Source organism: Sminthopsis crassicaudata, chromosome 1, assembly GCF_048593235.1.
Source record: "Sminthopsis crassicaudata isolate SCR6 chromosome 1, ASM4859323v1, whole genome shotgun sequence".
Lineage (NCBI taxonomy): Eukaryota > Metazoa > Chordata > Mammalia > Dasyuromorphia > Dasyuridae > Sminthopsis > Sminthopsis crassicaudata.
Genome location: NC_133617.1, coordinates 675,081,083 through 675,106,453, shown reverse-complemented (window position 1 = coordinate 675,106,453; position 25,371 = coordinate 675,081,083). Strand labels below are relative to the sequence as shown.

The 25,371-nt window shown below is 40.1% G+C and overlaps 1 protein-coding gene across 1 annotated transcript in view; it reads left to right on the top strand.

Annotated features, from left to right (window-relative positions):
* Positions 1-2,689: 2,689 nt before the first annotated feature.
* The window catches only part of STIMATE (STIM activating enhancer), a 63,285-nt gene continuing 40,603 nt past the window's right edge, over positions 2,690-25,371 (top strand). The window contains exon 1 of the mRNA XM_074283530.1: positions 2,690-2,992. Within this exon, the coding sequence (XP_074139631.1) occupies positions 2,827-2,992 (166 nt within the window). The 5' untranslated portion in view covers positions 2,690-2,826. The remainder of the gene's footprint in view (positions 2,993-25,371) is intronic.

Here is a 25,371-nt window from a genome sequence, read left to right as displayed (position 1 = left end):
TTTATTACAGAACAATAATATTCCATAACATTCATATACCATAATTTACTCAGCTATTCTCCGATTGATGGGCATGCGCTCAGTTTCCAGTTTCTTGCTACTACAAAGAGGGCTGCCACAAACAAAAAAATCTCATTTTTAAATAAACAACTATGGCATGTTAATTTTTGTATTTGTTACTAATTGTGAAGATGTGCAAATTTTATCATTTAACTGAAAGGAGCTTTCTGCTTTCACAAGACCTTTGATATGCTTTGGTTAACATTTCTATTAACTACTAAGGTTTGTGAAGAGTAAATTTCACTTCTTTATAATCATTATTCATAGTCCCTATTCTTGACATGGGACAAGGGTCCTATTTTCTTGGAGTTATTTGTTACAGAACAAATGCTACCCTCATGCATACTAAAGCCAGTGTGTTCATATATTGGATCCTCAAATTCAGCTATCTTGCGCCCACCACAAAGATAAACGGTGCTCCCTCATGCAGAGAGTGTGCTCTGACTCCCTCTTCCAGGGTTAGTTGGCCACATTTGTCCCTCAGGATCCAGGAAGTAACCTTGGGAGGGTGATGGGGTATCTTTATTGCCATGGCTAGAGTCTGCCAGCTCTCTCCTCCCTTCTTTTAGATGCCAGTAACTAGGCCCCAGTTCCATCTGTTATTTAACATCAGTTTTTATAAAAGGACGTTAATTTGAAGTAATAAAAAGAACAATCATTTCCATCTAATCCTTGAGAGTATTCCTTCTATATCACCTTAAGTCTCTGGGGAAGTAGATTCAGTTTAGCTCAATTTGGACGGAGCATTGATTCCACCAAATTCATCCAAATGCAGTCCCTGCTGGATGAATTCTTAATCACAATTCTACAGTGGGCAGGGTCTTTAATGCTAAAACCTGGACACCGAGAGTCCAGGACGCTTAATCTCCTGCTGTGTCCAGAACATCTGTAACAAATCAGAACCCAAGGACTGAGACTCATATCTTGGGGTTAGGAGGCCCCAGTGAGAGAAGCCCCTCCCCCAAGTTTCTTCCCTTTGTAAACATTTCATCTGCTGGAGGAGCAGATCAAAACCAGAGTGATGCAGAGTGTCTAGAAGCATTTAGGAAGATGTCCCCAGTTTGGGCTCTGCGGGCAGTTAAAAAAGCCTTCTGCATATTGGGAACACTTACAGAATGGACTCATCCTTCGAAGATTCTCCAAGGTACTTCCACTCCACCTTCTCTTGGCTCTCCCAGAAGCAGGCTACTTACAATCTCCACGGGAAGAGACCTTGTGGAAGGCACTGTGCGAGTCACCCCCGGTTAAACTTAAGCATCTAGCTCGATTTCTACAGAGCATGAATTGGTCCCACAAATTTATATCCAAAAGGGGCTGGCCTGGGATTCTCAAATATCACTTAGTCTTCAAAACGTTGGTGCTAGACTGGCCACAACCCCTGCCTGAAAGCCCTCTGAACCTTTCGAATTCAGAAGGGGAGGGGGATTCCACTCCTTCAGTCTAGAGGGGAGAATAACCTACGGGGAGGCAAGAAGTGAGCCTTATTCCTCAGGGTCCGTGTGGTCTCAAAGGCGAGCAGGTCTTTGCTCTTCACGTGATCTCAGCACCTACCGTGAGCAAAAAAAAGTCACTGAGAGTCTCCAAGGAGGGACTGACTGGAGACGGTCTGACGGCCCGTGGCCGTCCCCTACGTGATCCCCGCGGGCCGGCGGTACCCTAGCTTATGGAAAGCTTGCCTCAGCCCGGTGAGCAGATGGGGTCGGACGTCCCGGAAAGCTCCAAGCAGCAGGCTGCGGGCTAACGTGGGCACCGCAGAAAAAGCAGGCAGGGAGAGGGAGGCCGAGAGTTCTCCCCGCCGGAGCGTCTGAAGCGTCGGGCGCTCCTGGGACTAGGGACGGACTCAGGCCAGAGGAAGGGGAAGTAATCGCCTGAAGAGGCTTGAGTGGAGAAATCGGCCCGTGCACACCCACAGGGTTTTCTTTTTTCAAGGCTGTTGAGTGGGAGTAGAAGCTAGATTTGACTTAGGAGAGCTTTTGAACGTTTTGAAAAATGATAATAGCCTTTTATTTTTCAACATTGACCTTTGCAAAAGGCTGTTGTTCCGAATTGTTCTCCTTTGTCTCTGGACCCCGAGTAATCCACACAGGTTAAACATGTGCAGTTCTTCTCCACGCAGTTCCACGTCTGTCGTGCTGCCCGAGGGTCAAAGCAAACACACACCACCCAAAGGGCGAACGCTACGCCGTGATCCGCATTCAGTCTGCGGGTCTCTCAGGATGCGCCCGCTCTTTCCGCCAGTCTTTCGGAACGGTCTTGAATCCCCTGCTACAGAGAGTCCGAGCCTTCGAACTTTAAAACTCAGTGTTTAACGCTTAGCACAGCGCCTGGCCCAACGCAGGCGCTAAGTCCATCCTTCCAACGCGAAGATTTAAAAAAATGAAAAAGCAGCGTAGAAAAGCTCCCGGCTTAGACCGGGCCCGGTCCTCGGGCACTCCGCATCCTGCATCCCCGGCGCTCTCGGGCTCTCACCTGGCGGCGCCCACCCCGCCCAGAGCCCGGCCCGCCTGGGCCCAAGCCCCGCCCGAGGCTCCCCTCCCACTGCCCGGAGGAGGAGGCCCCGCCCCCTGGGCGCTGTTGCGCCAATCAGGAGTCGGTGATCTCAGACGTCGGCGGTGACGCGCGGCACGCAGCCGAGCCGAGCGGCCGGGCTGAGGTGGCCGGCTCCCGGGGCTCGGGGGCTCCGAGCTGGCGGCGGCTCGGGGGGGAGAAGCCGGGCCGGCTTGGGTCGGGCCGGGGCGTCCGTCCCTTCCTCCGGCCAGCCTCGCCATGCAGGGCCCCGCCGGGAACGCGAGCCGCGGGATGACGGGCGGGCCGCCCCCCACGGCCTCGGCCGGGGCCGGCGAGCGGGGCTGCGAGAACGGCGCCTTCATGGACAGCTTCGGCATCTTCCTGCAGGGGCTGCTCGGAGTCGTGGCCTTCAGCACCTTAATGCGTGAGTGACGGCGGGCGGGGCCGGGGATCCCGCGCCGAGCCTCCCTTATCGGCCCGGGGCCGGAGCGACGCTGCCACGCCCCTGGGGGTCCTGCTGGAGACCCCCGGGGATCTCAGAGTGGGACGTTCCCTGGCCCACACGGTGCGGGCGTCCCCACCCACCCACGGCGGTCAGAATCGACTCTACCCTCCCCCGGACCCCCGCAGCCGAGGTTCCCGTCCCCCAGACGCCCCGTCCCCCCGCTCCGGGTGCCTGCTGACCTCTGACCCGTTCCCTCTCCCCACACCCGAACTGCGCTAGCCCGATTCCCGGGGCTCGTCCTCGGCGGTGCTGGCGCCACCTGCAGCCACTTCCCCGGGGGGGGGGGGGGGGGGTCCTCTCTCCTCGCCCCTCGGGAGCGGGCCTGACTCACCTTGTACTCTGTCAGGGCCCTTGACTCCATCCTGACCCCTCTCCCGCGGTAATCATTCCCCGGAGTCCCCGGAACGGGACCACCCCAGCCTTGCCCCCCGTGCCCGTGCACTCTCTGGAGCTCCACCCCTCCTCCCCGCTCCAACTTTGCTAACTCAGTCTCTGGCCTCCCCCGAGCCGTCTCTGCGTGGACATCCCTCTCCGGAGGCCGGGGAGCCCGAGCAGTCCTCGGGGAACCTACCTGGGGAAAGCCCGAAGTAAAGCGGGGAGCGGCAGATGCTCTTCCTGGAAAGCTGGAAACTCTGCTTAGTCATCAATTTTGCCTTGGGGGGGATAGTTATTTTTGTTGTTCTTTCTTTGGGCTAGGTGTGTGGGAGTTTCCCTTTTTTCCTTTAAAGATACAGGAAGCCAGCTCTCTTTGCTTTCTGCTGGTATTTGCCGTCGGGGGGCTGAAGGGGGTGTAGGACTATTGGGGGTCGTTCCCTGGGTGAGTTTGGCAGATATTCCTCCAAAATGCCTAGTGGTGGATTGGGACCCTTTGTTGGCCCGGTGGGAGGGAGAATGAAAAGGGTCGTGATCTCTTTGAAGGGCCGCTAAGTCACTGGAGCCACAGATCGTATTCTCACGGCTCCCTAGCCAGGCATTGCTCTCCCAATTATGTAAGTGATTTCAGGGTGATATTATCTTAATTTTCCTCATTATCCCTTCTTCTTTCCTTCCCAGAGAGCTCTTAAAACAAAATAGTATTTTTAAAGACAAAAAGGAAAAAATCAGCACAACTATCACCGCATTGAAAATGTTCAAAAACACCTGCAATACCTAATAGTCGAGGCCTCTCTCATTTAACTTAATATTGTATTTTTCTACATTTACTTTTTGGTTTTTGAGATGTAGTTGTTTTTTCCGTGTGCACTGCTTTAGTTACTCTGCAGGTTGTTTTCTTGGCTCTGCTTCTTTCATTCATCAGTTCAGGTGGGTCTTGCCATGCTTCTCTGTATTCATGTTTCTCATACATAGTACAGTAATTCTCCAACTTAATCATATACCAAAATTTGTTTTACTGTTACCCATTCTATTTTGTTTTCAAATCTTTGCTATCAAAAAAAAAAAAGTGCTACCATAAATATATTGGTACATTTGGGGGCTTTGTTAGGATCTTAGTCCAGTAATGACATTTCTGGTTCATATGATAAAATGTTGTAGTCACTGATTTTGCATAATTCCAAATTTCTTTCCAGAATGGTTGTGCCATTTCACAGCTCCACCTACAATGTGCTTGTTGTGCCAACATCAACTGTTGACTTTTTTTGTCTTTGCCAATTTGCAGGAGATGAGGTGAAACCACTGGGTTTCTAGTTTTAGTGATTTAGAGCATTCTATCATTTGTTTGTGAATACTTTGCAATTCTTTGGGCCACTATTTGTTTATATTCTTTGGCCACTGCAGGAATGCTTAGCTAGTATTTTTGTACTTAGTAAGGTCTTTGTTTCAGCAGTCTGGCCACTAGACTTTTTGCTGTGCTTGTTTGTTAAATGGGATCCCAGAGGGTTAGACCTGGACTTCTAATCTAATCTCTGTCATATGGTACTGGGAGTTTCCAGTTGTCTTCCGGGTCCCATTCTAGTCTACTTTCCTCTTTGCAAGACTTATAAAGGCTGGTTAACAAATGCCTTTACTTGTGTGTTCATCATCTTCCTTTCCACTTCCATCTTGCCTTAATGTTTTACTTGCTGGAGAAATATCTATTTGTTTCCACAGTACTGATCTGTGTTAATATAACCAACCGTGACTGATTGGAGTGTGGATTACATATAGGCTTCTTTAAGATTATTCTGATGGAGGAATTAATTCCCTATGACACTCATCCTTACTTCCACATTGACTGGCTATCATCAATTTCTATTTTAAAAAATTAGAGCCTTGATGTTTTGTTTGTTCTTTAACCTGATATTTCTTAGTCTGACCATAATTTTTGTAAACTTTGCTGATACTGACAATCCTAAAGTTTATTCTATGGAATCTGGCACTTGTGTTGCAGTGAAAGAAATGTAATTACGTACAGAAAATGTAGTTGTAAAGGATGGGGGAGAGGATCCCTTCAGTGGACCACTTAGTGCTTAGGGATTTTAACAAATTTGTATTACAAGGAACAGTCTGTATGCTGGCTATACAACAATATAATAGATACAACCCTTGCTTTCAAGTACTAACTTGAATTCTTATAGTCATCATTTTAAAAACTTTAACATGTTTTATCACATGGTTTTCATTATTTCATTGGATCCTAAGGTTAAGATTGTATCTCAGATTGACAAGAAGTTCCATATACTGATGAAATCACTGGTCCACTTCCTATTCTTATCTTTTGAGTTTTATAACAACTTTCTGAAGAAAGTAGTGAAGATATTGTTTTTATTTCAGTAATTAGCAATTTGGATTTAAACCTAGATTTTCTGACTACAAATCTAGTACTTGCTCCTAACATTGCCTTTCATTCCCTTTTTAAACCTCTTGGATTCATTTGACTTGTGACACAAAGGATTTATCTGTAAAGACTGAACTTCAAAGGGATTCTTGGTTTATTTTAGATTTGACTTTACTGAAACTATTTATGTTAAAGAGAATCTTGAAACATATGTTGAGAATATTGAAACATAGGAGCAGGAACTTTGTCTAATTCTGTGACCTTGATCTTGATACAAACATTCAGAAAATTTGAACAAGAATCTACCAATCCAGGAGGAGGGAAAGCAGAGCTTACGTGGATTGGTCAAGGCAGAAAGAACATGGAATAGGGAAAGGTAGAATCTTCATAAGTACCTAATCCAGACTGGAGGGGCATTTTTTCCACTCCATATCTTTCAGATGTAAGAATTGGGATCATAGACTTATCAGTTTCTATTGCTATAAGAAAGCAGAGATCTTAAGATAACACTTTGAACCTTTCTTCCTTGACCCTGGAATTCTAGGGTTTGTTTGGTGAATAACAGGAAGATAGTGAGATGTTTTTAGGAAGAGAAGGAGTGGGAAGGTTTTAGAAGGATTCTGCTAAGTAAGATTCATTCAGAAAACATTCATTAAGCATCTGTTACATGTAAAGGCATAGATGCTAGGAATATAAAGATTAAAAAATGAACATAGTCCTTGCCTTTGAGGATTACTTCATTCCAAACAATTAGATTTGGAATTTACCAGGCCTACTGGGAGAGTCTTCAAAATACACACACACACACACACATATATATATATATATATATATATATATATATATATATATATATATATATATATATATATATATATATATATATATATATATATATATATATATATATATACACATATACATATATATATTTTTTCCTTTTTTATTAGGAACTTAAAAATAAACTGAAACATTTCAATGTACAAAGAATAACACAAAAGGATAGTATATAAAACTTGACTTTCTAATTTGTATAGTTTCCCTTTTTTCTCCCATATACAATGTTAATTTTTTTTGTATAATTCAAATTTAATATGGTAGTTATACCACTACGCCCTTCTAATGTTCCTTTTGCGCCCCCCCCTTTTAAAAAAAAGATTCAGTGGCATTCTTTTCCCTTCTTTTGCGATACTTTACCTTTTCTGTCATTATTACTACTCTTCTTTTTCCCCCTGCAAGAAAAAAGAAAAACCTTGTCTTGTAACAAGTCAGTCAAGTCAGTAAGCATTTAACTGCCTACTATGGGTCAGGCACTGTGTTAAGTGCTGGGAATACAAAGATAAAAGATAAAAGACTTACAATCTAATGGGGGAAACAACATGCCAACCAGTATGTACTAACTGTATTATATACAGAATAAACAGGAAATAATCAACAGGAAGAAGACACTAGAATTAAGAGGAATTGGAAAAGGCTTCCTGTGAAGATGAAATTTTAGCTGGGTCTTGAAGAATTTAGGAGAGAGAGTATTCCAGGCATGGAAGACAGCCAGTGAAAATGATGTTTTTCAGAAACAGCAAGTAGGCCAATGGCACTGGATTACAGAGTAAGTGTGGTTGGGGTGGGGGATGGTTGGAAGTTGTAAGAAGACTGAAAAAGTTGATGGGGGCAAGCTAGGTTATGAAGGACTTGAAATGCCAAATGGAGGATTTTATATTTGATATTGGATGTTATGAGGACCTTCTGGAGTTTATTTGAGTAGGGGTTGCAGGGAAATTACAAATCCAGTTTTGAACATATTAAGATGTCTATAAGAGGTTATCAGCTTTGAGATATCTAATCAACAATTGAAGGTCGGACACTGGAGATCATATTCATGATGGATAAGTAAAATTGAGAATTATTTTCCTAGAGATATTGATGAAATACCTAGTCATAGATATTTCATATTTCTCTGAAGAAAATGTTGGGAGATGTTAGGAATATAAAGTTCCAAATATCACAAAAATGAAATTAATTCATTAATTCAGACAGAGAGTGATTGCTAATACAAGCATAATTTCCAAATTAGTCTCTATAGTACAAACTTGTACTAGTACATGGACTTCTTAGAACAAAGATCACAATCAGTAATCAACTAAAATAATTTTTAAAAGGGTAGTTATGGCACTTAATTGAAGTACTTCTAATCTGACTTGTTTAAACACTTTTAACCTGACTTATTTAAATAAACAGTTTAATTGAAATTGATTAAAAGTAAAGACTCACCATTTTCTAAAGAAATTCAACCATGCAAATGAATTGTTACTATACGAAGACCAAAAGAACCCTGAAACCATCCCATCAGCAAGCCCACTTGATCTCCCTAGCAAGCAGCCAAGAACAACAGAGATTTAAGATATATAAATTCAAAATAAAATTACTGGAGGGAAAATTTAAATAAATAATTTTTAAAAGCTACATAAATACATTGGTAACTCTTATGAAGAAGTGAATATTGTGAACAATATTGCCACAAAAGTAAATCAAGAAATAGGGAAGGAGAAAACAAATTCATAGAAAACTTAGCAGGAGACTTAATTAAACTGTCATTCTAGAGATGTTTAAAGATGAAAATGGAACGGGATAACTAAGAGATGAAAAAGAAAGAATATCCATCAAGATTTTTTTAACATAATTCTTCTTCATTGATAATGTTGGAATACGTTTATTTAGATTCTTAATATTATAGTCCCTTATGTGCTTAATGTGTTGTATGAGCAAAGAATCTACCTCTTTAGACTTTCTCTTTCTCAAGATCCAATCTAGCATCTCTAGCTACCCTTTGGACAGTTCCATCAAAATGAAACAGAGGAATTTGTCTGTTTTCCTAGAAATAATAGCGAATCACTGACACTTCTTAATCCAGGAAATGACTTAGGTCTGTTTTAGAGTTATATCAATTTGCAACTGTGCTCTAAAATGGATTGGGGGGGGGGTTAGAAGGGGGCTACGGACATCAGTTCAATAGCTTATCAAAATAACTAAGATCAGAAGCAATAAGGACCTGGATTAGAATGGTTGTAATTTGAGTAGAGAACAGGAACTGAGAGAAATTTTCTGAACAAGAAGTAGCTACTGTTAGCATATGGGGGTAGTGATAGAAGAATGTAGTGTACCTGGGAGCTAGAAAAAAATGATATTATCTTTATAGAAATAGGAAGGTTAGAAAAGGAGTTGAGGGACTGATTGGTCCTCTCTTGGGCAGGCGTGATCCTAGTGTTGAGGAAGGGAAGATCATGGAATTTGTTTTGACATGTAGAGTTTTAAATGCCAGTGGGACTTCTGTTGTTGTTGTTGAGTTGTTTTTCAGCCATGCCCCATTCTTCATGAACTCTTTCGATGTTTTCTTGGCAAAGATACTGGACTAATTTGCCATTTCCTTTTTTAGTTCATTTTACAGATAAGAAAATTGAGGCAAATGGGGTTCAGTGATTTGTCCTGGGGTCACATAGTTAGGAATTGTTTGAGGCAAAATTTGAACTCAGGAAGATGAATCTTCCTGACTCTGGGTCTGGTTCTCTATCCACTAGGCTACCTTGCTGCCCCATAATGAAACATCTATATGATGGGTAATTAATAATGGAAGTTTATGTAATTTCTTTTTTTGTTTTTTTTTTCTTTTTGTTTTTTGATTTTGATGATTTAGTTCTCCTTTTTTAATTAAAAAAATTTTTATTTGAGGCACCTACTTGGTAAAGTGGATAAGAACACCAGCCGTGGAGTCAGGAAAACCTGAGTTCAAATTTGGCCTGACACTTAACACTGGCTAGCTGTGTGATCCTGGGTGAGTTATTTAACCTCAATTGTCTCACAGAAAAAAAAAAAAAAAATTAAGAAAAAAAATTATTTAACCATTGTTTAACTTTTTAAAAGTCTTTAAATTAAAATTTTTTCTTTATATTTTTCAAAAATTCCATTTTTTTGTTTTTATTTGGATATTTTTTTTCATTTGTTGTTGGGTTTTGTTTGTTTTTTTCATTTCTTCAACTGCAAGTACTCATTTTTCCATCTCCTTACCTCTGAGCTTTTGCATGAACTATCCCCATTTTACCTCTGTCTCTTCAAAACCCTTAGTTCTTAGTTCCTGATTCCTGTAGTTGCTTATGTCTCCAATAATTTTGTGTTTATTTTTCTATAAACCCTCTCCTCTTTCCTCTGTACTATGCTTCTTTCTTTCTTTTACTAAAAATAGAAATGAAAAATCATTTTTTAAATGCTCACTATGTGTCAAAAACTCTGCTAATCACTGAAGTTACAAATATAAAATCAAAATAGTCCCTACCCTCAAGAAGCTTATATTCTTTTTTTAAAAAATTCTGAATAGATTTTTATTTTCCAAATATATGTAAAGGTAGTTTTCAGCATTCATTTTTGTAATACTTTGTGTTTAGATTTTTCTCCCTCTATCCCTTACCTTTCTTCTCCCTAAGACAGCAAGCAATCAGTTAAATATGTATAATTCTTTTAATTTCATATTTGTCATGTTGCGAGAAAAGTGAGATCAAAAAGGGGGAAAAATCTATGTGAAAAAACAACCAAACAAACAAAAGATGAAAATACTAAGCTTTGATCCACCTTCAGTCTCTATAGTTTTCTCTCCCTGGATGTGATTGGCATTTTCCATCCTGCTATTGGAATTACCTTGAATCAGTGTATTGCTGAGAAGAACCAAATTTATCAGAATTGATCCATCACATAATATTGTTGTTACTATGTGAAACCCCGGTTAACCCCCTGGAGGCCCCAGAATCAGCTGTAGTTAGGATAAGCAAAAGTCTTTGGTCTTTAGGGGGAGAAGTGAAGGGGATCGACACAGTCCACTAACTGACCTCCCAACTTCCCTTCTCCTTCTCATCTTCCTTCTCCAAACTGACTCTGGCTTGTCTTACTCCACCCCCTAATCCCTCCTACAATTATCTGTATACACCAAAAGATTGAGCCAGCACAGATAGTGAGAACGCCATTTTCCAAGTGTATGCTAATAGAGTATTGTCCAATAGGTAATTGGCCTTAAGTGCTTGGTTGTCTGATTCCAGTGCATCTATTCAGAGTTTCAGCCCTTTACATTACTATGTACAATGTTCTCTAGGTTCTGCTCACTTTTCTCACTATCAATTCATATAAGTCATTCCAAGGATTTCTGAAATCAGCCTGCTCATCATTTGTTATAGAACAATACATTCATATACCATAACTTATTCAGCCTTTCTCCAATTGATGGGCATCCACTCAGTTTCCAGTTTTTTTTGCCACTACAAAAAGGGCTGCCATAAACATTTTTTGCACACGTGGGTCCATTTTCCTCCTCTAAGATCTCTTTGGGATACAAATCCAATAGAGACAAAGCTGGATTAAAGGATATGCACAGTTCCAAATTGCTCTCCAGAATAGCTGAATCATATCACAATTCCACCAATATCACATTAGTGAAGGAGCTTATATACTACCTGTGAAAGAGCACATACAGGTTCAAGTTGTCTATAGTTGGAGAAGGTGGAGAATGAAGGAATATACTGCTGGTTCCAGGCAACATAAGATGAAAGATCACCTTTTAGAGGATCCTTGGGGCAGGAGTCAGAGTTGCATTGGGAGGTGTACAGGCAACATAGTTTCAAGATGGCTGGCTGAGACATAGGCAAGAGAAGGTAAAAAGCACATTTGTCACAGCCCAGAGTCCCAGGAGTGAGACTAGTGGTGGTAGAAGGAGTTTATTAAATCAATCAGTAAATATTTATTAAGCACTTTCTATATTTTAGGTGCTGTGCTGTATGCTGAGAATACAAAAACAAAACTACTCTGTGAATTTTTAAGAATTAAACCAATTTTACTTCTGGAATTTTTGCCGATTTTTTTTTTTAAACTTCAATATTCTTTCTTTGGTTTTCTAGCCCATAATATATATTCATCACATTGGATCTTCCTCCTCTGCCTTTATTTTAGGTGATTTCCTTACAAGGATTTTTCTTTTTGTTGTCTTTTACTATATTTGGGTCACATGTTTCTATTTGATGTGCTAGAGGGAGTCTGGACTCAATTACGAAAATTGATTGCTAAAATGAAAAGCTACTAAATTTAGTTAATGTTTTCCAGTTCTCCTAAATTTTTGTTGAAAAATTTGTGGTTGCATAGTAGTATGTCTGCTATGTTCTAAGGCTAAAGCGTTGTGAATCCACTCTTATGAGGGGGAACTTGTAATTTAATTCCATCAATGAAAGCATTTCAGAGAGAACATGAATATTAAGGCAAAATCAACTGATTGTTAATAAGCTGGTGTGTATACTGCATCGCAAATTTTACACAGCCTACTAAAATGGATACTAGATGAAGAGGGAGGCTTAGAGAGGTATGTGCACACAGATGATCAGGTTTGCATTGAGATCCAGATTTACCCTACTCTTAAATGTTGCATGCAAGGACTTAGTTTGTACTGTTGGATGATGAGGTTAGTATCCCCTTCAATTCCCAGTCAGGGAACCAAATGATAAGGTTTGGCACAGGGCAGAGAGTTGGGGGAACCCCTTCTGGTTGGCGCAGGTCCAACATGAAAAAATTCACAAACCCGAAAAGTTAGACTGGTAAAAGAAGCTTATTGGCACTGAGAAGTCAGCTTTTGTTAGGAAGCCTCTCCAGTACCTCCCTCCATTAAGCCTGCCTCCACTATGTCATCTTCATCCTAGGTACCTCCCCCCATTAGGTCATCCCCATCCAGGGACCTCCCCCATTATGTCATTGTTCTTGTTACCCTATAAAAGAATCTTGTATTTGACATTCACTGCTGGATTCTTTGAGAGGATAGTTTCATTCAGCCCTGTGACCAAACCATGGATCCATTTGGTTCCAGTATAGCTCTACATTTAATAAACTATTAAATACTCTCTAATCTCTATCTTGCTCAGTTTCTCAGACATTACAAAACAAGGGGTGAAGAGAAATCCTGTCAGAGAGAAACAGGGGTGTGTTAACACTGAGGAGAGGGGGTCTCAGCAGGCAGCTATGCCAAGGAGAGAGTGGGGTTCCTTGACAAGGGAGGGTCCTGCTTTGAGTCTGCAGAGAAAAGTTGCCCCTTTTTTAAAAAAAAAGGAATGTGAAACAGGTTTCAGTTGAATGAGATTCCTTCAATGTTGTCATTGCCCCCAGGCCTAGATGAGACCACTTACTGGGAGTGGTCTTGAGCCAAATTTCAGCTCAATAGAAATATCAAATCTAGATCTCCAGCTAATTGGGGCCACTTAAAGTTTGAGCTAAGTAGGGAGTAGTCCTGGGCCAATCTTAATGCGTCCCTGTCAGGATAATTTCAGGGTTCCCCTATCAGTTTGAGACCCTGTGCTGACTCTGAGCTAGTTATTAACCTCTGTGAATCTCAGTTTCCTTTATAGAATGGGGAACTTCACGTCATAGGGTTTATGATGTAGGGGTTTTACCATTCTTGAAGTGCTATGGGGACACTTCCTTGATATTTATGAAGCTGCCTCTTAAAGTTTCATTGTAGACAGGGAAAGAAACAGAATCAAGATTTGATTAGTTTCTCATCCTTCAGCTTCAAAATGACAGTGACACAAATGACAAAATGACAGTAACAGTGACACAAGGACTTTCCTGGAAATGAGGTACCTGTTCACCATTGACCTTAACTGAGATCTGTTTATAATAGAGATCATTCTCCAGACCTTCTTCACTGGGGATCTTTGCTGGCTCACTATGGTAATCCTAATCCTGCTTTTCTTTTATTCCCATTCTATTTCCACTACCTGGGCCGATCTAGATCCCTGTCTTCCAGTTCTGGAACTACGTCAAATCAGTATTGCTTGGAAAAGTTTTGTTGGTCTAATCCAGTGATCCTCAAACTTTTAAAATAGGGGCCAGTTCACTGCCCCCTCAGTCCATTTGCCATAACCCAGCGGGCCGCATAAATGTCCTCAAGTGGGCTGCATCTGGCCCGAGGGCCATAGTTTGAGAACCCCTGGTCTAATCCCTTATAGTTCTCTTCACCCCTGTCACTTTCCAGACCAGAACAGTCCTCTTTTTAACCTGGCCCTCTTGAGCTGTGTGCTGGGCTTGGCTCAGTTGTTCTTTGGGCACTTTGGTACTGTCTGGCCCTTGGTGACTTCAATTGGGCTTTTCTTGGTGGGGATGCTGGAGCATCCGGCCATTTCCTTTTTCAGCTCTTGCTGCAGATGAGGCAACTGAGGCACACAGGGTGCAGACTTCACACAGCTGAGAAGTATAGGAGGTCAGATTTGAACTCAGGAAGAGCCGTCCTAGGCCCTGTGCTCCATTCACTATGGCGCCCTCTAGCTTGGCACATAGGAACATAAAAACTTTTTCATTATACTTTAGAACCAGAAAGAATCTCAAAGGCCTGTGAGTCCAGTTCCCCGATTATAATCTGGAGAAATGGAGGCCGAGTTTGCCCTCTGAAGACTTGTGGCCTGCTGGTACACCTCCTTGCATAGGGTAGTAGGAATTCCTGCCTGAGGTTCTCCCTCTCTGAAGATAACAAATCTCTCACTTGAAGAATTACATTGTTTCTTTACGGGGCCTGTTCTTTGTCCTATAAGATGTATGCAGAGACATTCTGATTAAACTTTTAAGGTAATTATCATAACCATAGACTTCTGAATAGGGTGAAGCCTTTATCTTCCCAGAAGACATCTCCCAGTTCCTCTTGCTGTTTCCATATTTTTAATGAATGAGATGGTTTCATTTCTTATGTTGTTGACATCCTAGTACAGTACTTGTCTTTGCATTTAATTCATGACCTTCTGGGGTTACACTGAAATTCTGTCATGCAGTACTGGCGAGAAATAACTTGGAAGTTTCCAGCCAGCTGGCTGAGAGTTTTTACAGCATTGATGAATAGAGCTGCCCAAGACAATTATGACACAAATACAGACTTTTACCTAGTCTTCCTGGGGAAACCCTGTTCCTTTGGGGAGATTTGTAGATTTGGGCCTTTGATTTAATTTATGTATGTTATGCTTTTTCAGAGTTAAAGGCCTGCTCTTTAATGCATGTTGAAAAATCTAAAATAACTGCATAATGGGGAGTGAAGCAAAGCCCTAGAAGGAGTAGAGGTAATCTAAAGTGCAGTGCAATCCCCAAACCCTGGCCTACAACCCAGCTGCCAGTCAAACAGAAGAATTGTTTGGGAATATGTGTTTTGACTTGGTGTTTGTACTGCAGGACCCAAGAATGTAGAGGAAATTTAAGCTTTCCCTCTCCCCCTTCACCTCATATAGCCTACATTCTGGCTGATGAACTATTTGGAAAATTATTTTTTAGTTTTAACTTTTCATTTAAGATTTCATGCCCACTCTTCTGGGAAAGGGATGGCAGGGGTTTTAATAAGTTTCTACCATTTAGCTGCTAGAATTGCAGTATCATATGAAGTCTGTTAGTTTCCTGAATTGTAATTCCATTGGGATCAGAGAGTAAAAGCAGAGATCCATCCATGCTTTTTGGGAATTCAGTTTTAAACAATAAGAATGCTTCTTCTTCCTCTCTCCCTCCTGCTATGCCAGGGTGTGTTAAGCAGAAACATTCAGCTGGTTCACCCTTCTCCAGATTGCTCTTCTACTTTAAACATAAAGAAGATAGATAAACCAGTGACAGGTGAATGAGATTGTAGCATGTTCATATTGTGTGTTTGGAGAAGAATTCCATTCTAGCCTTCCAGCTATTGGCTTCAGAGTGCTAGTTGTTCCCATCTTTCAGCAGAAATTGACTGAGTTCATATGACTGCCTTCACCCAGCTTTTGGTCTAGATTAATGGCCAGAGGTTGATAGGTTGATTCAGTATTTCTAATGAAAAATTAAAATACTGAAAATTTTACTTCCTAGCTCCATTTCCATGACACTCCTCTAGGTTGGGAGAATTTTGGAAATTGAAGTTAGGATATTCCATTGATAAATTTAGAGGTTAGAATGACAAAATCAAAACAGCTTTCCACATTGGTTAGGTCCTCTGAATGCAAAATTTTGTGATAACTCTTGTGCTCCTGCTAGACCTAGTGTACTTCTGATAAAACCTTCACTAACCTTTAGTAAAAAATCAGAGTAGGACACAAGGGAAGTGTCTTGTTTGAAGAACAGCAAGGATACTGATGTCACTGGCTGGCAGAATACATGGTGGTTTAGGTGTGTGGAATAAGACTGGAATGATGAGGGAGAAAGGGAAATGTTAGGAAACACTTTAAGCCTTAAAATATATAAAATAAAATGCAATATTTGTGGTTAAAGAGGAGAAATTATTGCCCAAGATTACATATAACCAGTAAGTGGTAAAACTAGGACTCAGCCCAGGTTTTCTGCACCCTCATTAGTTGTATTTTTCTATTTTTTTCTGCTTTGCTATCTTCTGTGTTCTCACTCATGATGGCTCCCCAGTTAATCATTCAGCTTCTTTTTCTTAGCTTCTCCATCTATCAAATGGGGATAATACTGGTGTGTGTGTGTGTGGGGGGGTGTAATGCTAAATTAATCATATGTATATATTATAAATGGAATATATTATAGATGGCATGTATAATATGTATGTATATACAGGTTGTGAATAGCAAGTGTAATAAGATACAAAAGTTTGTTTTTTAAAACAGTAGTAATGCTAATAATGGATAGAAAGCACTAGTCTGACTGATCATGTCCCTCTCTTAACCAAAATGTGCCTTTGGCTCCCTTGCCTCCAGCACAAAACCCAAACTCTCAGTATGTTGGGTATATTACACTGGCTCTAGCTTCCATTTCCAATCCGACTAATGCACATGACACTCCCTCAGAGTATCTGAGCACCAGAAAAATGAGCCTGCTCACTACTTCCCATACTTACTGTTTCCTGTACAGGCTGCTCTCTGCCTCCTAAAATCCCTGACTTTTCTCAAAGCCCCAGCTCAAAATGCCAGTTACAACATAAGACCTTTGCTGAATCTGCTGTGTTCCTCTCATTTTATCCTCCCAAGTTAGCCTGGAACAGTGGGGTAGGATCTCAGGAGGATGGGAATGAGGGAATTGAGAATAGTGATAAAGCCAAGAAGCTTTGGGCCTGGGCAGCCTGCCCCTCAGAATCCTAAAGTTTCTTAGTGGGAGTTGGGGGGAGGGGAGAAGAGAACAAGCATTTCTTCTAACTATGCTAACTGTTTTACAAACATCATCTTATTTAATCTCCAAAACTACCCTATGAGGTAGAGCCATGGAGCAGTAGATTAACACATGATTTACAATCGCAGTGACAACGTTGATTTGGTTATTCCTGGACTAGAAGGGAATCAAGGAAGGAGAGTCCTGGGTGGTAATCCAGGTCAGTCAGATTGAGGTACTTGGCCAAATCGGCTCTGCTCAGGGAATTATTCCATATTAAGTAGATCATATGGAAGAGGAGGAGCATGGAAAGAGTTAGCGAGGTGTTTGCCACCATACTTGTATGACTGTGTCCCTTCAGTAGGGCAGATAGGTGGTTCAGTGGAGAAGAGCTGTGGGCACTTTTTGGCTTCAGATACTTAACAGCTATACGATCCTGGACAAGTCATTTAACCCTGTTTGCTTCTGTTTCTCATCTGTAAAGTGAGCTGAAGAAGGAAATGGCAAAAACCCCAACATCTCTACCAAAAAAAAAAAAAGCCCAGATGAGATCATTAAGTGTCAGGTATGACTGAAATAAAAGGATCAACAAGTCCCCCAGTATTTGAGGATAGAGACAGTTTCAATTTTGTCTTTGTGTCCCCAGCACCCAACAATGACTGGCACATGGTAGGAGTTTAATAAATGCTTGCTGATTATCTGATTGGGGATTAGTATATTTTAAGATTGGCATTAAGGATCATCCAAATTATGTAATCATATACTAAACCCGAATTTGTAACCTTGTTTCTAATTTTTTGTACATCGAGCTCCATCTGTGGTACTTGTGGTCTCACAAATGACCATTCTGTGCACTGTGAATTAATGAGGTATGTCAGGAGCAACAGGACCTGGCTGAATGCCAGTAGAGGTTATGTGTAGAGTTGGCTGGAGTTAGCAGAGTCCAGTGAGTTTAGCATTTCAGACTGGAAGTTGTCTCTTCACCTCTCATCCCTCCTTTCCTCTCTGGTCTCTTTCACAGTAGATTGCTATTCTTGCCTTTTTTTAAAGCTCCTGCTGTTTCCAGCCACAAGTGATTTATAGAAGTGCTTAAAATAGACCTTTCCTGACCTTTAAAGAAACTTAATCAGAACATGTTACATCAAGACCGTTTTTGGGGGGAGGATGATCTGATGTCTGCTTACTCCCAAGGATTTCACCAAGGTGCTATGTGTGGCTCAGGTGATTTTACTTTAAAATTTTTAGATATGAAAGCAACTTTACATACCCTTTTATTTTATATGTGAGAAAACTGAAGTCCAGAGAGGAAGGGCCTTACCCAAACTCACATAGCTGGGACTCTTGTGGCACACTCCTGGTACAGTGTTCTTTCTATCTCCCTATACTAGATCCTTGCCTTACACAGTTACTGGAATCTTTCTCCTGTGTTCTCCTGATGCTAAAGTGTTGGAAAACACTTTAGTTCAAGTAAAAGTAACTTGTTTGAGGTAAGTTTGTCACATTTTCACTTGTGCAGAATTCATAAATGGAGAGGTTGCTGTGGAGTGCATGAAGCAAATTTTAATGTGCATGTATTAAAAAACAACAGCAACAGAAATAGACTTCTTATTTGATGGTATTATTACTGACAAGTTTCTAAAACAGTTGTGCATGTGGTAGTAAGTTATACTCATTCACGCCTCTTGGCTTTTTCTTCCCATAGAAATATACTACTCTTTTCCTACTGTCTGACTGTTCTTTCTAAGTCTTTGTTGAAATATCATACATCTTTTTTTCTTCCCCTTGTCTCCCATCATGGATGTCCCCCAACACTCTCTACATTCTATCCCTTGGTGAGTTCATATGTTTCCCATGAATTTACATATCATCTCTGCAACTAGGTGGCACAATGGATAGAGCGTAATTCTATCAGACTTTCACACTAATTATATGACCCCATCAAGTCACTTAATCCTTCTCTGCCTCAGTTTCCTAAATTTTAAATTGGGCATAATAATAGCATGAGGTTCAAATGAGATAATATTTGTAAATCACTTAGCATAGTACCTGGCACATAGTGGGTATTTGTTAAATTGGTATCCCATCTGTCCATACCAGTTGAAGTATCCAGCCCTCATCTCTTACCTGAACTTCACTTTCACATCCTTTACAATTTGTCAGACATTTTTCTCTAGCTATCCATGGGCATCTGAAAGCCAGTATATTGAACAGAAAACTGATTCATCTTCATCACTAGCCCTAAATTGGCTGTCCTCCAAATTTCCCTTTTTCATTTGAGGCAATTCCCTTCATGACTATCAGGTTTGGGATGCAAATCTCCCTTTGTTTCTTGGTATTCTTGCTTTCTTCAAGGAAGGCTCTGCTTGTTTTTCACTCCAGGTAACATCACATGTCTCTTCCAAGATGAGTTGATTACCTGAAATCTCTTCATTATGCAGATTGACTCATTCCTTGATACACAACACCATCTTGTACGCTTCAGATGCTTCTCCCCTTTGATTTTAGGGCTAGAGAGAGGAATCTTGATACACTCTTCTGTAGAGGGCTCAGCTTTCCAGGTAATTCTACATTTTCCATCATTACCTCTGCTTAGTTTCCATTCTAAGAAACATTATGCCCCTTTGCCAGCTTTCCCCAGGTGTATCCCTTCCCTCAGATTTTCAATTTCCTTTTATTTTATCTTCTCCCTTAAGTTGTAAGCTCCTTGAGTACAGAGATTGTTTTTCTTTTTCATTTTCTTGTTTGCATTCCCAGGGTTTAGCCCAATGCCAAGCACATAGTAAGTGTTTTATAAATGTTTCTTGTATTGAACTGAAAAATGAATTCAAGGCTGCATCTTTCATAAAACCACCCCTCCTCCTCCCGTAGTATATACTGTCTCCCTCTTCAAATTACCTGATGTATTAAACTTTTACTTATTGAGTAAAATGTAAGCTTTTTGAAGTCAGAAGTGTTTGCTGTTTGTTACTGTATCCCTCATATCTCACACAGTACCTTATACAGTCAGTCAGTTAACAAGCACTTATTACATACATACTATACTGTATGTTAAGTGTTGGATACAAGTGCTAAGGATACAAGAAAAACAAGAAAAATTGTTCTTGAGGTCAAAGAGCTTACATTCTAATGGGAGAGACAACATGCAAATATGAGATATATACAATATAAATGGAAGGTAATCTTAAAAGGAAGGACTAGCAGTAAGAAAGATGGGAAAGTGATTGGGAAAGTCTGCAGAATATGGGAATTGAGTTGAGTCTTGAAGGAAGCCAGGGAAGGTGCTAGGAGTTGAGGTTAAGGAGGAAAAAAGAAAGGGACAGGCATTTATTTAGCACTTATTGTATGCCAGACACTATGCTAAGAAGGACCATTCCAGGCATGAGGGATTGCCAGTACTAGTTCATGGGCTATGGAGGTGTAGTGTTTTGTAGGAGAAAAAGTGTATGGAGCCGAGTAGAGGGTGTGAAAGGAGAAAGAAGATTGCAGCCAGGTTTTAAGTGCCAAACACAGTATTTTACATTTGATCCTAGAAATAAAAGAGGACCATTGGAATTTGTTAAATGAGGAGGGGAGGAGTGTGACTTCAGTCCTGAGTTCTTGGAGGATGACTGGCAGCTGAGCAGAAGATGGATTGGAATAAGGAAAATTAGAAGGGCATTGGAGTGGCCCAGTAAGAATTGGAAAGCATCCATGCAAAAGTGCTAGCTGGATGAGTGGACAGAAGGATGTATGGGAGAGACTGTTTAAAGGTTGGACATGTGGGGTGAGTCAGAGTGGGTTGTTGAGGATGACAATAAGGCAGCGAACCTTGATGGACCGGGAAGGTGGTACACTGCTCACCAGCAGCAAGAAAGTTGGGAACAGGGAAGGACATTGAGGGAAGCTTATATTACTGGTAAAAATCGTTTTCCAGTGAACATGATGCTTCCAAGAATGAGATCTGGACAGATAGAGACTGTGCCAGAAGAGCTGGCTTAGGGAGGTGGAGGGAGAGGCAGGCTATTCAGCACACGGGAGATCACTAGGGCTCTGAGTTGCTCATAGTAGTCAAGTATTTGGTCTGTTCTGTGCTTGTGGAATTCCTTAAAAGCTTTCTCAAAACAGTCTCTTCAGTGAGGGCTGACTTGATTCCCTCATGCCCCTTAAAATTTTTTTCAGATCTCTTGTCTGCAAACTTGATGCATTTAACATAAATGTGTATAGGCATTATCTGTAGTGAGTCTTTTTCCTCGGTTGGACTTAATTCTTTGAGAAAAGGTACTCTACCAGGAGTTCAGGAAGAGTCACATGCTAATAATATTTTAATTGTTAACCACCAGTTAGGTTGTGCTTCTTCCAAAAGGAACATTAGACATTGTCAAGCATCTCATTTTACAAATGGAGTAGTAAACATTTAGACTTTGTATCCTGGCATCTATACCTTAGCGATCTTCACATGCTTTAATAACAATAAATGTTTGTTGTTGGATGTGCTGTGTGACAATTTACTTTTATGCTAGTGCTGAGAGATGGTCTATTGTAATGGAAAAACAACATAATGTGATAAAAAGGGTATCTGGAAAACAAAAGGCATCAATAAAACATTAAAAAGAAGTAACACCAATTAGGTTTTGCTACTAACAAGTCTTGTGACCTTCCTTACCTCTAAAAATGGGCATAATTGGAAAGACATTCAGTGCTCTTGGATAGGCCGAGCGAATATAATAAAGATGACAATACTCCCCAAACTAATCTATTTATTTAGTGCTATACCAGTCAGACTCCCAAAAAACTATTTTAATGACCTAACAAAATAACAACAAAATTCATATGGAAGAATTAAAGATTGAGAATTTCAAGGGAATTAATGAAAAAACAGTCAGTTGAAGGTGGTCTAGTTGTACCTGATCTAAAGCTATATTATAAAGCAACAGTCACCAAAACCATTTGGTATTGGCTAAGAATTAGACTAGTCGATCAGTGGAACAGATTAGGTACACAGGACAAAAAAGGGTACATCTATAGCAATCTAGTCTTTGACAAACCCAAAGATACCAACATTTGGGATAAAAATTCCATTATTTGAAAAAAACTGTTGGGAAAACTGGAAATTAGTATGGCAGAAATTAGATATGGATCCACACTTAACACCATATACCAAGATAAGATCAAAATGGGTCCATGATTTAGGCATAAAGAATGAGATCATAAATAGATTAGAGGAACAGAGAATAGTCTACCTGTCAGACCTGTGGAGGAGGAAGGAATTTATGGCCAAAGGAGAACTAGAGATCATTATTGATCACAAAATAGAAGATTTTGATTACATCAAATTAAAAAGCTTTTGTAAAGATGTATTCTGATGGAAGTGGATATCTTCAACATAAAGAAGATCCAACTCACTTCCAGTTGATCAATGATGGACAGAAATAACTACACCCAGAGAAGGAACACTGGGAAGTGAATGTAAATTGTTAGCACTACTGTCTATCTACCCAGATTACTTATACCTTTGGAATCTAATACTTAATGTGCAACAAGAAAATGGTATTTACACACATATATTGTATCTAGGTTATATTGTAACACATGTAAAATATATGGGATTGCCTGTCATGGGGGGGAGGGGGGATAATTTGGAAAAAATGAATACAAGGGATAATGTTATAAAAAAATTGCTCATGCATATATACTGTGGAAAAAAATTCTAAATAAATAAAAAAATTAAAAAAAGCTTTCGTAAAAACAAAACTAATGCAAACAAGATTAGAAGGGAAGTAACAAATTGGGAAAACATTTTTACATTTAAAGGTTCTGATAAAAGCCTCATCTCCAAAATATACAGAGAATTGACTTTAATTTATAATAAATCAAGCCATTATCCAATTGATAAATGGTCAAAGGATATGAACAGACAATTTTCAGATGATGAAATTAAAACTATTTCCACTCATATGAGTGTTCCAAATCACTACTGATCAGTGAAATGCAAATTAAGACAACTCTGAGATACCACTACACACCTGTCAGATTGACTAAGATGACAGGAACAAATAATGATGAATGTTGGAGGGGATGTGGGAAAACTGGGACACTGATACATTGTTGGTGGAGTTGTGAAAGAATCCACCCATTCTGGAGAGCAATCTGGAACTATGCCCAAAAAGTTATCAAACTGGATATACCCTTTGATCTAGGAGTGCTACTACTGAGCTTATATTCCAAAGAAATACTGAAGATGGGAAAGGGACCTGTATATGCCAAAATGTTTGTGGCTCTTTTTGTAGTGGCTAGAAGCTGGAAAATGAATGGATGTCCATCAATCAGAGAATGGCTTAAATTTATGGTCTATGAATGTTATGGAATATTATTGTTCTGTAAGAAATGAGCAGCAGGATGAATACAGAGAGGTTTGGAAAGACTTCATCAACTGATGCGGAGTGAAATGAGCAGAACCAGGAGCTCATTATACATTTCAACAACAATACTGTATGAGGATATATTCTGATTGAAGTGGATATCTTCAACATGAAGAAGATCCAATTCACTTCCAGTTGATCAATGATGGACAGAAACAGCTATACCCAGAGAAGGAACACTGGGAATTGAATGTAAACTGTTTGCATTACTGTCTTTCTACCCAGGTTACTTATACCTTCGGAATCCAGTTCTTACCGTGCAACAAGAAAATTGGATTTACACACATATATTGCATCTAGGTTATACTGTAACACAGTTAATATGTATGGGATTGCCTGTCATCTAGAGGAGGGAGTAGAGGAAGGGAGGGGAAAATTTAGAAAAATGAATACAAGGGATAATGTTGTAAAAAAAAAAAAATTACTCATGCATATGTACTGTCAGATAATAATAATTATAAAATTAATTTTAAAAAATGGGCATTATCTTGCTCTTTTGCAGGGTTGTTGTGAAGCTTAGATGAGATAACTGGTATTAAATTGCTTTGAAAAGTTGTCCTGAAGTAGAAAGAATGCCAGATTGACAACCAGGAGCCAGGAGACTTGGGACTTGACTCAAAGCTTCGTTTCTGAATTGATGTATGATCTTAAGCAAGGCATTTGACTTTTCAGCATTTCGGTTTATCCATCTGTAAAATGAGAGAAACTTGATCTCTAGTATTTCTTCTAGAGCTGATCTTATTCTCTAAGAATAAAGCACATTATACTTAAAGAGTGGTAATAATTAAGTTATGTTAGCATTGCATGTCATAGGGAACTTGTGTTTTTTGTACTACTGCCTCAGTAAGGTAGGTGGAGTTTGGTTTGTCAAGAAAAAGCAAGTGATTATGTAAATAGTTTCCTCATTTGAGTTCTGAAAATTATTGAATATAATTGATTCTGCTTTGGAGCTTTATTTTTCCCCAGGAGGGAAAGGAACAAGAACTATAAATAAAGAAGTATGGCCAAGATTGAGTTAGTGGAGAAAAGTGTTTTTGTTGGGTTCTTTGTTTTCCTTTCTTCTAGGTGAGTTCCTAATTTAACACATTTTCTTTCCTATTATTCTTGGCCTGCATTGTTGTTACTTCCTGGTGACTTTGACATGTTCACTTGATAAAGGGAATGGGTAAGTCAGAAGTCATTTAATAGTGAGATCCAGTAGGATCATTTAATAGGATCCAGTAGGGTTTGCTATCAAAATCCCATTTAGAAGTTGCTGAAAGTAGTCTTTCTATATGTAAGGAAGTAGCATTGATCATTTTGAACAAGCTTCTGAGATCTTTACTCAAATTTACTGTGGCTTATCGAGTTCATTGGGAAGGAGAGATAGTATATATTTGGGGAAGATGCAATCATTGTTAACATTAAAAAACAAACATAGCATTTTGTCTCTAAGCCTTTGTCAAAAATTAACTTATATACTACTGATCCTGCTTCTAGATTTCCTATCAATGACTCATCTCCTTTCTGCACTGGTGTAAGTTTAAATGCCTTTACCTGCCCCTCCCCCACACAAGTAAAACTTGTCAATTTGGTGAGGGGAAGAGGAGGGATGCATTGACTTCTAGGACATTGTTCTTGGCTTCAGGGCACTTCCTGCTTCAGATAATAATGTGCAATCATGGGCAAATTACTTGGAACAAGTTTCATTTTGTGGCAGTAATGGTTATTTGTATTTAGGTGTTTCTATGTGTATTTCTGCTTAGATTAGGCTGACTTAGAACTGCTTCCCTTGACCATTCGAAAGTAGACTAAGCTATTTCTCCCACTTTATTTGTCTCCCACTTTATCCACTGTTTGCCACCCACCTTACTGAAAAAGTTAAAACTATCTTTCATACAACCCCTCTTTTCCATGTTACACAATTTATCTATTCACAAGTTTGTTATGGTAGCGGACTGTTCTCTTCCTCATATGTGCCCTCCCTGAGCCTAATCACAAAATGTCACAGATGTGTAGAATGGGGTTCCAATCCCAGCTCTTTTCTTCAC